This window comes from Gossypium arboreum, chromosome 7, assembly GCF_025698485.1.
Source record: "Gossypium arboreum isolate Shixiya-1 chromosome 7, ASM2569848v2, whole genome shotgun sequence".
Lineage (NCBI taxonomy): Eukaryota > Viridiplantae > Streptophyta > Magnoliopsida > Malvales > Malvaceae > Gossypium > Gossypium arboreum.
The window spans coordinates 102,599,537-102,615,657 of NC_069076.1; the positions used below are offsets into that span (position 1 = coordinate 102,599,537).

The window sequence follows — 16,121 nt, forward strand, 5'->3', positions numbered from 1 at the left end:
TCATGCTTGTTTTTTCAAAAATAAAATTTAAGTGGAGATATATTTTCGATTATTTGTTATACTTTGTAATGATTATAGTTAATTTAGATATATATTACACGTAATGAGGACAGTCCACTTATCAGTGTCGGAATCAAAGAGTGACTGGTAAGTTTCGGCTCCTTCATTTAGGTCTTTATAAAATTTTAAATTAATAATAATAAAATTACACTTTTAACCTTCTCAAAAATAATAAAAATTTGATTTAATACTTTAAAATTATAAAGATATAGATTATGAAAATTGTAAAATTATATTTTTACTATCGTAAAAATATACAATTTAATTCTCCCACCCCTAAAAAGTTTCGACTCTGCTACCACCACTTATACTATTAATATTTAAAAATTTAATTGTTATATTTTATATTTCATTCATATAGATTATGCATGTTAATTTGACATAAATTAATTTTTTTAACTATTTTCTTTATGTAATAAAAATTTCAACTGTTCAATAATTACTAATATATATAATGTTTTAGATTCATATGATAGAGATATCGGATGATCGCTAAAATATTAATCATACAAAACTATAACTAGAACTACCCATAGTCCCTTTCCCCAACCTATAAATAAGAGGATAATACACTTCAACACACTTAAACCTAAATCCTCATACATTAACAACAATAACCATACCAATTAAGCTAAAACTCAATCCACTAAACTTTATAATTTCAATACATAATTATTGTAAGCATTGATTTTGGAAAACACCCAAAAATCAAATCAAAATTTTGGTGGTTCAACTTGACGTGGATGAACGCTTATAGCACAAAATAAATGCAAATTTTGTTGAAAGGTAAGTACATGGAATAAAAACTTAATTAAAGCATGAATGGAAAAACAATTTTGATTCTATTTCTTTTTCAAATGAGAATGATGTTTCAAGAATTAAGAATTAAAACTCTCTTTTACCTTATATTCTAACTAAGTATATATACCTCTTTAATTTCAATCATTTATCACATATTTTTTAATAAAAATATATTACAATATAGTAACAAAATTATTTTCGTTTTATCAATTTATTAATATTTTTATATTATTTCTTCAATGGTAGAGCAGTGAAAAATTAGACTCTTAAGAGGATTCTACCAAGTAACTTGATTTCAAATTAACTTTTCTAAATATAATATTGTTTTAATGAATGTAATATTACATTAAATTTAGTATTTATCTAGATAATATTTTATTCATTTAATATTAATGTGATTAATTCTAAACACTTGAATTCAAGAAAAGTTGTTGAGAGACAATTCTCTGAAAAAAATATTTTAGAAAATTTCTAGAGATATATTCTTATTATTTACAACTCCACCCCAGAATTTTAGAGAAATTATGAAATTGTCTCAATGGTAATTTTGTGAATTCTTTTTATTCGAAGTGAGCCCACACTCGGCAGACGTGAACTTGATGAATCATAAATATACGATTTTGATTAAGTGTTTGTTACTTTAGATAATACAACCAAGTTCTTGTTTTTGGAAAAATTTTAAAACTCTAGTTTTTCCTTAACCTATTTTCTGATGCGTTTTCCAAACCCGATCTTCCAACAATATGTAGAGTCATTTTTTTTTGTTAATTCATGTACTATGTATAAATTGTGGATTTAGTTGATCTACTTTAATTTGGTTAAATTTAGTCTCAATACTTTTCACACTTTGAAATTTCAGTCTTAACACAAATGGTAGCAATTAAATTTGTTAGGTCAAATTCTGTTATTAATCCTATACTATGTGTAACTAATGATTTAGTTTAAATGGATCATTTTAGTATCTATATTTTTCTAATTTTGAAATTTCAATTTCAATTTAAATAGTAATCATTAAATTTATAAATTAAAATGATGCAAAAATTTTAGGGATATTATGTGAAAATAACAAAATAATATAATACTATACATAATAATATGTTTATCACATAAAATTTTAAAAATAATTAAATTTAATTCAACGTAATCAGAACTTAGTAGAGCAAAATTTGAGCAACATATAAAATATAAGTCAGCATGGTATAAATATAAAAACAATCATATCTACACCAACGGAAATATTGAAGAGATGGAAAGATAGGCCTTTAGGCAGTTGGGTGAGAGAGTTAATGCTCTTTGTTAAATAAAAGTGAATATCTTGTGATTTACTTAAATACATATTTTACAACTAAGTTAAGATTTTTTTATATATTGTATTTTTATTTTTTTAATTTTAAAAATATAATTTAAAGATACATAATAAAACGAGTTAAAAATTTTTTCTACTTGTGTACCAAATAATAATAATAGTGAGTGTGAGGGTTTCTACTTAGTGATGAGATACGTATACTTGTCATTGGCTAGTTAATGTAATAATAAGTAAAATACCATAGATGTCTCTATATTAAAAGGCGGATTACATTTTGTCATTCTACCAAAAATGGACAAATTAGCCACCTATATATTAGAAAAAGGGTGCAAATTAGTCATTTCGTTAAAAATTCCGTCCATATGTGTTATTAAGTGATGGTTTGACTTTTTATTTTATTTTTTTTATATAAGTGATCTAGAAATAAATGATGAGTAGAATTAGGTAAAAGTACCATGAAAGCCTTTATATTAGGAGTCAAGTTGTATTTTACTCTCTCTATTAAAAAAGGGTAAATTAGTCCCTATATATTAAATCAAAGAGCAAATTGATCCTTTTATTAAAAAATTCATCTTTTTCTACCAACTGTCCTTGTTTACCTTGTTTATTATTATGTATTATATTTAGCTAGTTTAGTTGTTGTTTCATAGAGATTGATTTAGATCTTCATTATGCTAGCAAGCTTAAAAAAAATTGTATAATTGAGAGACTTGTTTAAATTATTGTACTGATTATTAAGAGCACTTAATGATTAAAGAAACCAAAACCATTATTTTGTGAGAGTGAATTTGATTATAAAACCTTTGTATTATAATTATATAAGCTAAGTTCACAAAGGTGAATTTAGTGGTGAGAATATCAATTTTCTAGGATACAGAAGTGAGGCAATTGTCACTGGTGTAATAGATCAGGTTCACCTGTTGTAAGGATAAAAGATAATGGAAAATTCTCACCGAGCTAAACTTTGCAGATGTAAGAAAATCGAACTTTGTAAATAATTTTCATATCCCTATTTTTGTGCGTTGTTTTTCCGTACTTGAAGAAGTATTAATTTTCCAATCACTTCTTTCAAGCACTTAACTTGTTAATTAACAATAAAAATAATTAAATATATTTTATATTAACTTGGAACACAGGTAATATAGAAAAGCCAATCGAATTAAACGATCCATGGTCATATTAATGAGAAAGTGAAACATGGATAGATAATAGCCAAGGGCAAAATCAACGGGGTGGTGTAGCAATTTATATATGGCCCTCTACTTTTTACAAGCTCAACCATATAATATAAGACCCACACTTTTTTCTTTTTTTATTCATTTGCTTTATAAAAAATTGATAGTTTTCAAGTTTTGACCTTTGCAATGCCATTTGAAATGACCATGGGTCCCTTCCCCCGTACCCCCATTTCCACTCAAGTCTACCACTATTGTAGCATGTAGTAAACAATTTTTGGAGTTGCCAACACTTTTAATGGAAAGTCTAGGTGACAAAGTTGTAGTTGGCATACCCCCATTAATTAGCTTTTTGTTGGACAATTTCTCAATGCAAAGATCTCTAACATCCAAGTCTTTGACTCTCCACCTACTTAATTGTGAATGGCCTAGGATTGATGTATCTTCAATTGTGGATGACGAAACGTCTTTATGGTACCCATTTGACTTTTGAGGTCAGTTTTACATTGTTTTGAGACTTGGGAGGTATCTAAATATGTACATTGATGGAAAACATCAGAGTAATTGATTTTTGTACTAGATTTTAAATGTTTCTTCTATCATCATTTTACAGCTTCCGCGTAAAAGCATCATCAAAGCTTTTGTATTAGGAATTAATTTGTAATTTGTTCTTTTTATTTAAAATATATAAAAATTAGTCTATGCATATTAAATTAAAAAATAAATTAATTATTTCTATTAAATTTCATCCCTTTGTAGAGACAAATCTAAGGGACAAGCAAGGGCTCCGACCCATTATAAAATTTTGAAATATTCATTTTAATCCCTTAAGATTTTTAAAATTTTATTTTAATATTATAATTAATGTCCAAAAATATGATCATTTGTGTTTTTCCCAGATTTTAAAAGCTTTTTTCAGCTTGATTTCTTTAATATAGTTTATAGATTTTTATATTAAATTTGATATATTTTTAGTTTAATTTGATAAATTAATACAAAGTAGTATCCAAATATTAATTTGGTTAAAAATATTTAGTAAAATATTTAGTTTAATTTGATAAACTAATACAAAGTAGTATCTAAGTATTAATTTGGTAAGTAAATAATGTTAAATAATAGTCGTATCTAAATAAAAAGTAATATTTAAATATTAATTTGATTAAAATAAACTTAAATAATTGCGTATCTACTACAGATTGAGCATTTAACCTATTTTGTTTTTGTTTTTTTTTTTAATTTAACTTGGGTATCAAGCTTAACTCAAACTTAAAAACACCTTGTTTAAAATAGGCCCGGCCCTACCCACTTTAAAAATGTCTACTTTATATAGACATCTCAATCCCCCTTATAAATATTTCCAGTTTTGCCCTTGTGACATATGGTGTTCATATGGTGACATATGTACTAAGTTGACATACAGAGATTAGTTTTTAATAATAGAAATAGATTAAATTTTTAACAAAAAAAAAACATATTTACTCTTTCATTTAACGTATAAGGATTAATCTACCCATTTTATGAGTAAATGGCCCAAAATGTATTTCGACACATAGTATAAAAGTATAACCTATTCATTTAAGTATAAGGTCGGAAATCTCATAGGGAATGCTGTTCCTCAATAAGTTTGGAGTGATCCGTTTGTCTGGAAAAAATTCATTATTGGCGTGTGAAACTTGTGGGCTTATTGTTAAATTGCAACTTAAAGGATTCTTCGAGGAGAGTGACCTTTACAGGCTCAATAATAAGGGATTGAATTTGAGTTTTACATTGTCGATTGAGTTTTAGCTTAGTTGGTATCGATTTTGTCAGTGCAATAGGACATAAGTTTGAGTGCCGCATTATCCTCTTATTTAAGAGTTGGGGAGAGACTGCGAATAGTTTTAGACATTGTATCAAAAAATAAATACTAGAAATTGTGAGGATGCTACATTCATATGAAAAGAAGTAAACTTGTGGGCTTATTGTTAAATTGCAACTTAAAGGATTCTTCGAGGAGAGTGACCTTTGTAGGCTCAATAATAAGGGATTGAATTTGAGTTTTACATTGTCGATTGAGTTTTAGCTTAGTTGGTATCGATTTTGTCAGTGCAATAGGACATAAGTTTGAGTGCCGCATTATCCTCTTATTTAAGAGTTGGGGAGAGACTGCGAATAGTTTTAGACATTGTATCAAAAAATAAATACTAGAAATTGTGAGGATGCTACATTCATATGAAAAGAAGTAAAAAAAAAATGAGTTGTAGCGACGTAAAAAATTTCACTTTCGGTCGCTAATTAAGGCGATTATTTGAAAATTTAAAAACCGACTTTCGATTTTATTAAAAAAAGAGTCGCCACCGATCTTTTTTCTAGGTGTGACCGGACACCTAATAAATCATCCTTTTTTAGAAAAGAAAACTTATTCTTGCACAAAAATGAAGGCCGAATTTAGGTCTACGTCAAAAGCCAGAGTAACATTAGGTTCGGGAGTCGGTTACGCGCGAGGAATGTATTAGCACCCTCGCGACGCCCAAAATTGGTATCTTATTAAACACGTGTTGTCTTGATTTTCAAAACTGCAAATTCAAAGTAACATTGAATCGTGATCCGATCAAAACACAGGAAATTTCAAGTTTCGTTTTCTTTTGAGGAGGACATACCGTTTTAACACGAGTCGATTGATATTCACCCAACATAGCGATGAAACCGGTGACTTAATGTTAAATCGGCACGTTGCCTTATTTATTGAAATTAAAAATTATGAGTAAAACATTAGTTAAAATAAGAATTCGTAAATAATACACAACAACGATGCAATTAATAATGAAATACTAAAATTGAGAATATTAAAACAGCAATATTAATATTTACAAAGAAAATAGAAATGATGTACTACCAATATAATAACGAAAATAATGTATTCATAATGATGATAGAAAATAACAATATACATAAAATATACATATACATATATATATACATGGCATACATAATATGGTAAAAATCTATGTGATATAATATTGAAAATATAATCGATATGGTATTAAAAGATAGATACATAAAACATAATACTACAATACATACGCATAATAATAAGAATATATATAATAAAGTATTAGAAATTTGTACACGATATATATAAAAATAAGGTGTTTAAAATACATACATAATATAGTATTTAAGATGCACACATAAGATAGTACAAAAACATAACTTAATATGGTATTGGAATATATACATATAACATAGTATTTAGGTACATATATAAGATGATATAAAAATATAAATGGAAGAGTAAGAAATATAACTAATACATTAAAAATATATACCTATACTAGAAATTATAATCGTAAATATAAATAAACTATTCAGTACACTACGCAAATATATACATATATATAGTAATGATGATGTTTAAGAATATACTATAATAGTATAAAGTACATAACTAATAATACTAATACATGTACATAATAATATAATAAGAAAATGATATATTTATACAAGTACATAAAAATATCTATACATATATGTAAATAATAACAATAATATAAAAAAAAGTAATAATAGTGAAAATAATAAATAAAATATGGTATTAAGAGTATACATGTATAAATATAATATTAAAAGTATATACATAATAAAATATAGAAATATAAAAATACATGTAAATAACATATATAAGAAATAGATTCATAATATAGTATTAAAACATGTACATAATATATACGTATTAGAAAATAAAAAAACTACTATTAATAATACTACATAAACATGTACATATGTATTCAAGATATATACACATATAATAAAACATATACTAGTAATAATAATAATAATAATAATATAATAATAACATAATAATAATAACATAAAGTAATGAAAATAAACAAAAGGTACTAAAATCGAATTAAGAACAGAGTTCTGGGGTGGATTTAAAAGAGGAATAAAGAGAAGAGGGTTTATTTGAATGCGCATGCAACCTGGAGGGACCAAGGGCGCAATATCTCCAACTATTATAACACCACGCTTGGCCAATGACTAAATTGAAAGGCGCAATAAAGTCCAGGGCCGAATTAAAGGTAAAAAATATCTGATTGTAAATGCACGAAAAAGCAGAAGGGCTAAATGTGCAAATAGCCCTTCCGTTTTAAAAAACACACGGATCTAACTGGAGCGGGTCGGGTCGACCAGACCCGGGGCCAAAACGGCACCGTTTTTGGTTAAAAGGGGGGACCAAAACGCACCGTTTTGGTCCCCTATAAAAGATAAAATTTTTTTAAAAAATCATTTGAGAGGGGAGAAGAGAAAAAAAAAAGGGTGAGGGAATCCCGGCCGGAGGGCACCGGTTCGGTCACGGACCATCGGCGTCGCCGATCATCACCAGCTGCAGTGGCGGAAGTTCAAAAGGTAAATTTTTTTTTTTTGAAAATTTTCTTTTTTATGTTAATATGTTATATATATATATAGGTAAAAAGGGTCCGAAAACTAAATTAAAAATAGAAAAAAATAAAAATCACCTTAATGTTTGATGCACTGTTTTGATTCCTGGATTAATGCTATTCTTGTGTTTTCCTTGTATATTTTTTTGAATCTGCTTGTATATTAGAATCCTTGGTATTGAGACAAAATCCCTTTTTTATTGATGAAAAATCCTCCCCCCCCCCTTTTACAACTTCTCATTCGGGCTTTATAACCCTTTTACATTCATTTTTATATTATTTCTATTTTGTCTTCTTTATGGATTGCAGAGGATGGGCACGGACGGTGGAGTGTGTGATGGCTCAGCATGCGCGGGGCGTGGTGGCCGACAAGGTGGAGCAGTGTCAGGTGCACATGGGGCAACGGCGCCAGAAACCCTAGGGTTTCTGGCTTTCCAAAATTTTTTAGAGTCTTGGGCCTACCGGGCTTCACTGTTTTGGGCTGGTGTTGGGTTTTAAGTGTTTAGGTTAGTTTGGGTTTTGGTTGTAACTGGGTTTTGGATATTTGTATTTGGGCCTGGGTAATTTAAATAGGTCATTTGGTTTTGATTGTAAACAGGCCAAAATTGGCCTACAACATGAGTCTTACATTTTGGTTTCTTTAGTAAATTTGGGTTGAGTCATTTATTTAATTTAGTGTTTATAATAATTGATTTTAATTGAAACGGGTGATACTGTTGATATAGTTGTAACTTTAAAAAAAAAAAGTAAACTTGTTATCGAACAACATAGTTAATGGAGTTTTTTAACTAACCAATTTAGTCACTCAATTATTAGTAAGTTTTTTTCGTCACTTATGAAAAGTTATAAAAATGTCACCCAAGTATTCGACTTTTGACTCTTTTTTTGGTCCAATTTTAATCTTGATCCAGATTTCTTTTAAAACAAAACAAAATAAAATAAAATAAAATACCCAAAATTATTAACGGTCTAACATATGTGATATTGTTGGAAATTGGATATGCACCACTAGGCTTTGAGGACATCTTTGCAATGTGGATTGTTGGTCTGTGCGCAAGTTATAGGTGAACCCGTGGTTGGATTGTGTGCTCGAGCTTTATCAATGTAACGAGTCTCAATTGAATCAATTGAATTTGTAATCTCTTTTGAACTTTTAATAGACTTAGCATGTAAAGTACCTATTTTTGACACTATGATTCTTGTTATAGATATATTGTTGGTTCATTTTGGTAACTATGTTACATGCACCTTTAACAACTTGTGACTTTAATGGGTTGCATGATGTGTTTAAGTTGTTACACTTACTTGCATAATCAAATTTCAATGTAATATGTTTATAAGCATGAGTTTAGGTGTTTAGGACTTGTTTTTGCATGTTACACACATTTGTATTATGTTGGTTTGATATCTTAAAAGTTTGATATCTTTTTTTGGTCCAATTTAATCTTGATCCAGATTTTAATGTTTTAAGATATCAAACCAACATTTTAATGTTTTAATAGTCTATATTTCTATAATTCTTAAAAATTAAGTTAATTTTTTATCATTTTAAGGGGTCAAAGTGTAATTTTATCATTATTAATTTAAATTTTATAAATTATAAAGAGTATAAATAAAATTTTCTATTTTAAAGGAAGGTCGAACTCTTGTCAACCTTCTAGCTCTGCCATTATAAAAGTGATGAAATTAGCTTGAGCTTAAAAACCCTACTCAAAAAGTTTTCAAAAATAATTTAAAAAAAATCAAACTCAAATAAGCTTGAGAAAGTTAAACCCGAATTTAATAATAAAAATAAAAATATTTTTATAAAATCTTTAACTATTTGTTTAATTCAAATATTTTTCTTGATAAATTAATTAATTGTTTCATATATAATGAAATAGTAATTTTGTACGAAAATGATATTATCACTATTACACAAATATCAGAAACTCTATGATATTAGCACCTAATTAATATTCAAATTTAAACTTTTGTTTTTCAAATGAAAAAAAAAATAAAGCTTAAACTTTTATCAGTTCCGACAAATAATTTTTTAAACTTAAAATAACCAAAACTAAAACAATCCAAACTTAAAAAATATTCAAACTCAAATCTAAAATAACTGCCCTCAACTTGCCCAATTGTCACATTACAAGTGACCAGTATACTAGTGAAACCGTCAAAGTAAGCATCAGTAGAAATAACAAAATCATGAGAGTTTTATATTGGTATTTGTACTTTTTACTAATCATCTATATTAAAAATTTGTTGTCTAGGTTTTACCGAGAATCGCTCTAGTCTAAAGAGAATTATACTCAAATTGTAGAACGGATGAGAACAATTATGATTATACCAAAAATATAAACATATTTTTATATAAGAAATGTTTATAGTGAATAACGGGGTGCATGTCATCTATATTAAAGGATTGGTTAGTTTGGAACCTGACAAACCAATGGAAAATTGAGGATAATGAGAAGGAATGATCGACCCAGTTTGCAATAGTGCGTGTTGACTTATATTGAAATTCGTAACGATTTTTTATTTTCAATACCAGTCATAACAATATTAATGATGTTGTCAGAATAAGTGTAACTTGAGCTACAAGCATTGAGAATTTAAAGTCAAGTGAAGTCTATTGTGTCCAAAGAATAGGAGGTGAACGTTAGATGATGCCAGAAAAAGAGTGGATTAAGCTAAATACTAATAGAGTAGTCTCGGTCTCTAATGGATCTGCTTCAATTGGAGGGGTATTCCAGGATCATTGTGCTAAATGGATTTGCGGTTATACAATCCGAATTGGAGAGGAGTCAGTGTTCAAAGTCGAGGTAAGAGCCATTTTATAAGGCCTAAAAATAGCATAGGATTCTGACTTTAGGCAGTTAGAGGTAGAGTGTGTTAATACTCTGGTAGTGGAAACTATTATAATTGGCGATGCAACAAATAGTAAGATGTCAAAGCTGCAATTGATTCATTTTTTCTTGAATCGTGATTGGAAAATATACTTTTTATATATTCTTAAGAATCATAATAAAACTGCTCATCATAGGGCTAATATTGCAAATTCAAATTAGAATGAGATGTAGGTATTTACTGAAGCCCCAATTTCGACTGAAGAGCTACTTAAGTCGGATAATTACTACTTGACCGACATCATTTAATAATAGTTTTTAATGTAATCACTTTCACGTTGTTTGCTTTGAACAAAATCAGATACGTAATCGGAAAAGTGACCGGCCATAAGCTTATGAACAATTAAGATAAAAAGTAAAAACAAAATTATAATATGTGGGGATGGACTTTCCATCAAGTCTTAAAATTCATTAATTTCAACATTTTGTCGAGGTTTTTGCCATTTTTCAGACATAAAACAAGTTAGAAGTACTGAACGTACAAGGTCTAAGATGAAGAAGGTGTTTGGTGCAGTGAAAGGCTATGTACGCAGGGGCATTTTTGTAATAAAGAATGAGGCTTAAGGACATTAATTCTTATTTAATGTAGTTCAAATGTCCAGTTGAGCACATTTATGGCATTCAAAGAAGATGACGTGGAAGAACAAAAAAATACAAGGAAAGCTTATAACAGCGCCAGCAATGCATTTTGCCACTTGTCATTGCTCTTACTTTCAATTTTATCAGTGGAGGCCACTATTACAAGAATCCTAGTTCAACACCCACTACGTATGTGATTTTCAGTTCTAATTTACCGTTTCACTACACCAGCAGATTCTCTTACATTTGGACCAATAACTGATCAAATTAGTCTGCAACTTACCATATAAACAAAATGCTTGTAATATATAATGTGATAGCTTGTGAAATGATCTTTTCAAGTTTTTTCTCTAGAATTCCATCCTTTTTCCCACACACACAGCACATATAATCATACACATATTCCATAATGGCCTCGATCACTCTTGAGGAGCTCCACGCATATCATGCCATTGATCGCTCGGTGTTCTCTCGACTGGTAATAACACTTAGAAGGGATCCAGCTGAATCTCTGTTAGTTATGGCGATGTGGTTATGGTTAGAAGAGAAGGGTTATCCCAACATAATAGCCAAAATGGTGAACCTATCAAATCCATTGCTGGAAGCACTAGCCGGTGAAGCGGTTTCGTGTTTGAATTGTCTCGGATCCAAGAATCCTACCATTCCACCTAATGGCATTCTCCCTCTTACTACTAGAATCATGGAGAAAGATGTTTCCTTGCACATGTTCTATCAAAACAAATTCAGTACCATCAGTGGGATCAAAAGTTTTATGACCACTGTTTGTTCTCGGATTTTTACTGATATCTTGCAACATGTGGTGGGGAGCACATCACGAGTGATTCCAAACCAGCCTCTTGTCATCCCTGGTTTCCCTCACTCATTATTTGGCAGCGTCACTATAGTGCCAAGAGCCATGGACCATGATTTTCCTATTGGGGGCTTATGGGGATGGAATCCTTCCAACAACGTTTCCGAGGACGATCGGACCTTGTTTCTGACGTTCTCGCGGGGTTTTCCTGTTTCGGAAGATGAAATAAGAGAACTGTTCACAAATGTAGGCGTTTGTGTTGATTGTGTACGTATGCAGGATAATGTCCCCTATGGTGAACAACCTTTGTTTGCTAAAATGGTGCTACGATCCGTTGCGAATGTCGATCAAATTTTGAGCGGGAGGCCCATCGCTAAGTTCCGGATCAACGGTAAACACATATGGGCACGGAAGTATGAACGAAGAGAGTAGATACACCGAGGAAGGCTGATGTTAGAACTTTTATAGATAATACTTATACATTTGTCTTGCTGCAAACCTTTAGTACTTAAAAGCTTGTCTTCTATGCACTGATATTCATAAATATTTGCCAAATATGTATTCCTTTATGTGAATCAAAACTAGTACAGTAAACATTATCAGCCTTACTTTTTATCTCCATAGACACAGTTCTAACCCTGTGGTTTAACGTTACATATGTAGAAGGTTCTTTTTTGTTTTGGGGTTCTAAAAGTCCACAGAACCAGTTTTGATAAAAAAAAAACCCATGCGTTTGCCGGGAGTCGAACCCGGGTCTATTGTTTGGAAGGCAATTATCCTAACCGTTGGACTACAAACGCTCGGTGACATTGTATCTGGTTTTTACTTAATCTACCATAATAACAGAAGCCAGAGATACTATTTGTAGTGTAGAAGCGTGATTACAACGACCCAGGTTTTGACGCATGATAAAAACACCGAAATACCGAATGGCATATGCAGGATGCGGGGTGTTTATAAGAATATAAGGAGAATATCCAAGTTTGTTGTTTCTTCTCTTCTCCCATGTCCTCGTCTTCCACCATTTATGTATCAATGCTATTTGCTTCATTTCCTGCTTTGGGTTCATTTTTGTTTTTATCATTTAATTAAAAAAATTAATTTAATTATTGAATTATTCAAAACTTTTCATTTTTATTTAAATCATTAAGCTGTTAAGTTTTTTTTTAAGTTCACCTAATAAGCTCCAAGTAATATTCATCGATGACGAAAAGAATATATATTAAATTCAATTCAATCCGACAATTAGTGTAAGAGATAAGAGAAAAAATGTATTTAAATTTTATTTCAGAAATTAAGTAACATAAAAAAATTTTCATAAAAAAATAAATTATAGAATAGAAAAAGAACTTTTAATTTATGTAAATAGTGCAAATTGAGAAAACCACGTAATACTTTTAACGATTTAATTACTTAAATAAAACTTTTAAATAATTTAAAAATTAAATTATAATTTTTAATTTATCTTAAATTTTAAGGGTTTTATTACAAAGGATTTAAAAGCCCAATTCAAAGCATTTATGTCTATGTCCTCGAAAGGACGAAATAGCAACACTAATGATGTTTGTTGCTAACTTCTCTCTGACGTGAAGCTTCCTGTATACCATTGCTACCATTTTCCATGCGTTGGCTCCGGGGAGAAAGGGCGTTAAATGATGTGATTCTACTTTTATTTCTTTTCTTAATTTTAAGATTGAGTGGTATTTAAATTATTATTTTTGTCTAATTTTATTCTAAAATCTAAATTGTCCAATTATATCAATGTTATTTTACTTTATCTCAAAATATAAATAGAAAGGTATCACATCATGTTTTTATTTTATAACGTTTTGGATAAAATAGATAGATTTGATAATTTGGGTACTATTTTAATTAAAATTTTTAAATAATTATATAAGAAAAATGATATAGTTTGAAGATTAATTTTGCATGTAAATCTTTTTTAAATATAAGTATTTGTGATTTTTATAAATATCTTTTTTCTAAATTAAGTTATTATTCTTTTATAATTATAAAAGAATAATAAGGTTTTATTTGAATATAGCAAAAAAATCAAAATACATATGTAGATAAGTTATTTCTTAAAATAATTATTTTTAAAAGGATTTTCGACACTTATAGGTGATGAGGTGAGTGCATTCTCAAATTCTCACAAAATTCATATCCTGATTATTAGGAGAAAAAACTATGAAGTATAGTGCAAAAATCTTGGGTGTCAAGTTCATGTTAGTCAATATTGACCGAGTATATATTGTCTGTATAGGTGTCGAGGTCCTCTATTATAAATACTCATATCATTTTCTTTTATTTCATCGAAAATTACCTTTAAAAGATCTCTTAAACTCTCCTACCTAGGAAAAAAAAACCCTTAAATTTTGTACTTTCTCCCTAAAAATGATTGCTTTAAGATTTCAAGAAGAACATATAACTTATTATGCTATTGATATGGTAAAATTATTTACTTGGTTTTTAATTATATTATGATGAAACTTTGTAAATGTTTTACAAAATTAAATATTATTTTGTAATATTTTAAATCATAGAGAGATCAAAATTGTTTGTGCATGGCATAATTTAAGCATTCAAAGCTACAAAGACATATACAAGACCACTTAAAGAGTATTGATTTATTTGTAACGTCTATAATAATAAAATTTGAAACGATTCTAAAGTTGATTATTGCCTTATTAAGAAAATGTAGTTTGAAAACTCATACATCACGATTTTCCATGTAAGAAAGTGATTATAGCATTTAAAGATATCGCTTTAATAACCAATCTTTCAATAGACTAGTAGGTGATATTCGAAGATAGTAACAGACACAAAACCATAGTGTTATCAATTGTTGCATTTTGTACAATCTAAAGAGGAGAAAGAATTGGATGGAAATCGGGTGAAATGCATATGATTAAAGGGATTTATCAAATCAACCCATTCACTGCAAATGTAGAAGAGATAGATTGATACAGTAAAACTTCATCGCTTTGGATGATAGAATGAATATTACTTTTAGACACGTTTGGTAATAAATGTCCATGCCATGGATTTCCTCTATTAGAATCTTTTGATATGGTTGGTACATTCAATCGGGGACTAACGATTTAAGCGTATTTATAATTGATGTTTTGGTGTGACTCAATATAAAATCAATAAAATAAATGGTTGTTGTATGATGTTGCAAACTTAAGCTTAGATATAAATGTTGTGGTTAGCACTTATCATTCTAGCTATAAGAGTTCCCTCTTATCTAAAGGTAGAAATAAAATTGTAATAAATATCTTAAAAGCTTAATGTATGGTTTAACTCTTAAAGTAATCACTTTTTTTCACTTTAGTACCTATTTTTTCACGAGGAAACCCGTCATTGAAGTTGAGAGAATAGCTGTGGAAGTCATAGCTGAACTGTGTGCTGCATCTTTGCAACCTTATGGCTTTCCTCCACGGGGGCTTGAGCTTCAAAACAAACTACTTCAACGCATATAATTTAGGGCAGCAACACAAAGTCGGCCCTCGATAAGTTTAATTGTGTCTAAGGAAAGTCAAGGTTCTTGGCCGAGTGGTTCCCGATTGCCAGAAAAATACTTTTCAAAAAACTCAGAGAAAGAAACATGGAGTATTCTGGTGGTACCCGATCGGAGCTCCGACGGTTGTAGACTGCGACGGCGATGAACAACGGCTGTGATGTTCAATATTTAACAAAAACCCCTTTTTTTTCTCCCTTTAATCCAATGAATGAGATCATTTCGATATGCACGATTCGCATGAGAAATGTTTGACACCTCTTTTCTCGGGTAAGAACATAAAAGAGTGCATAATCTAAAAGATTCATAAACATTATTACAATTTCGCTGCTAGTTCGAAAAACATGAACTATGACACTCACCAACCGAATTGTTTGGCCGCCCTGTCCGAATATATCGCACGACCAACAATGGGGCTCTTAGAATCCTTGGTTCGTCATTTTATCGAACACTTCCCGACCAACGTTCCTCCATTGCAATTAACATGTGAGCCAATGCGCTTAAAAACATGGTTATTCACTTCAAAACCAAACTTTAACAACAATCCATCTAAG

The 16,121-nt window shown here is 29.6% G+C and overlaps 1 protein-coding gene and 1 non-coding gene across 2 annotated transcripts; one reads left to right on the forward strand and one right to left on the reverse strand.

Moving 5' to 3' along the window:
- Positions 1-11,560: 11,560 nt before the first annotated feature.
- LOC108466774 (uncharacterized) lies at positions 11,561-12,591 on the forward strand. The gene has a single exon (XM_017767144.2). It carries the CDS (start codon positions 11,646-11,648, stop codon positions 12,477-12,479), a length of 834 nt encoding a protein of 277 aa, XP_017622633.1. The 5' UTR covers positions 11,561-11,645; the 3' UTR covers positions 12,480-12,591.
- A 184-nt stretch (positions 12,592-12,775) lies between these two features.
- On the reverse strand, positions 12,776-12,847 carry TRNAG-UCC (transfer RNA glycine (anticodon UCC)). The gene has a single exon. It is a non-coding gene; the product is annotated as a tRNA-Gly (tRNA).
- Positions 12,848-16,121: the final 3,274 nt, after the last annotated feature.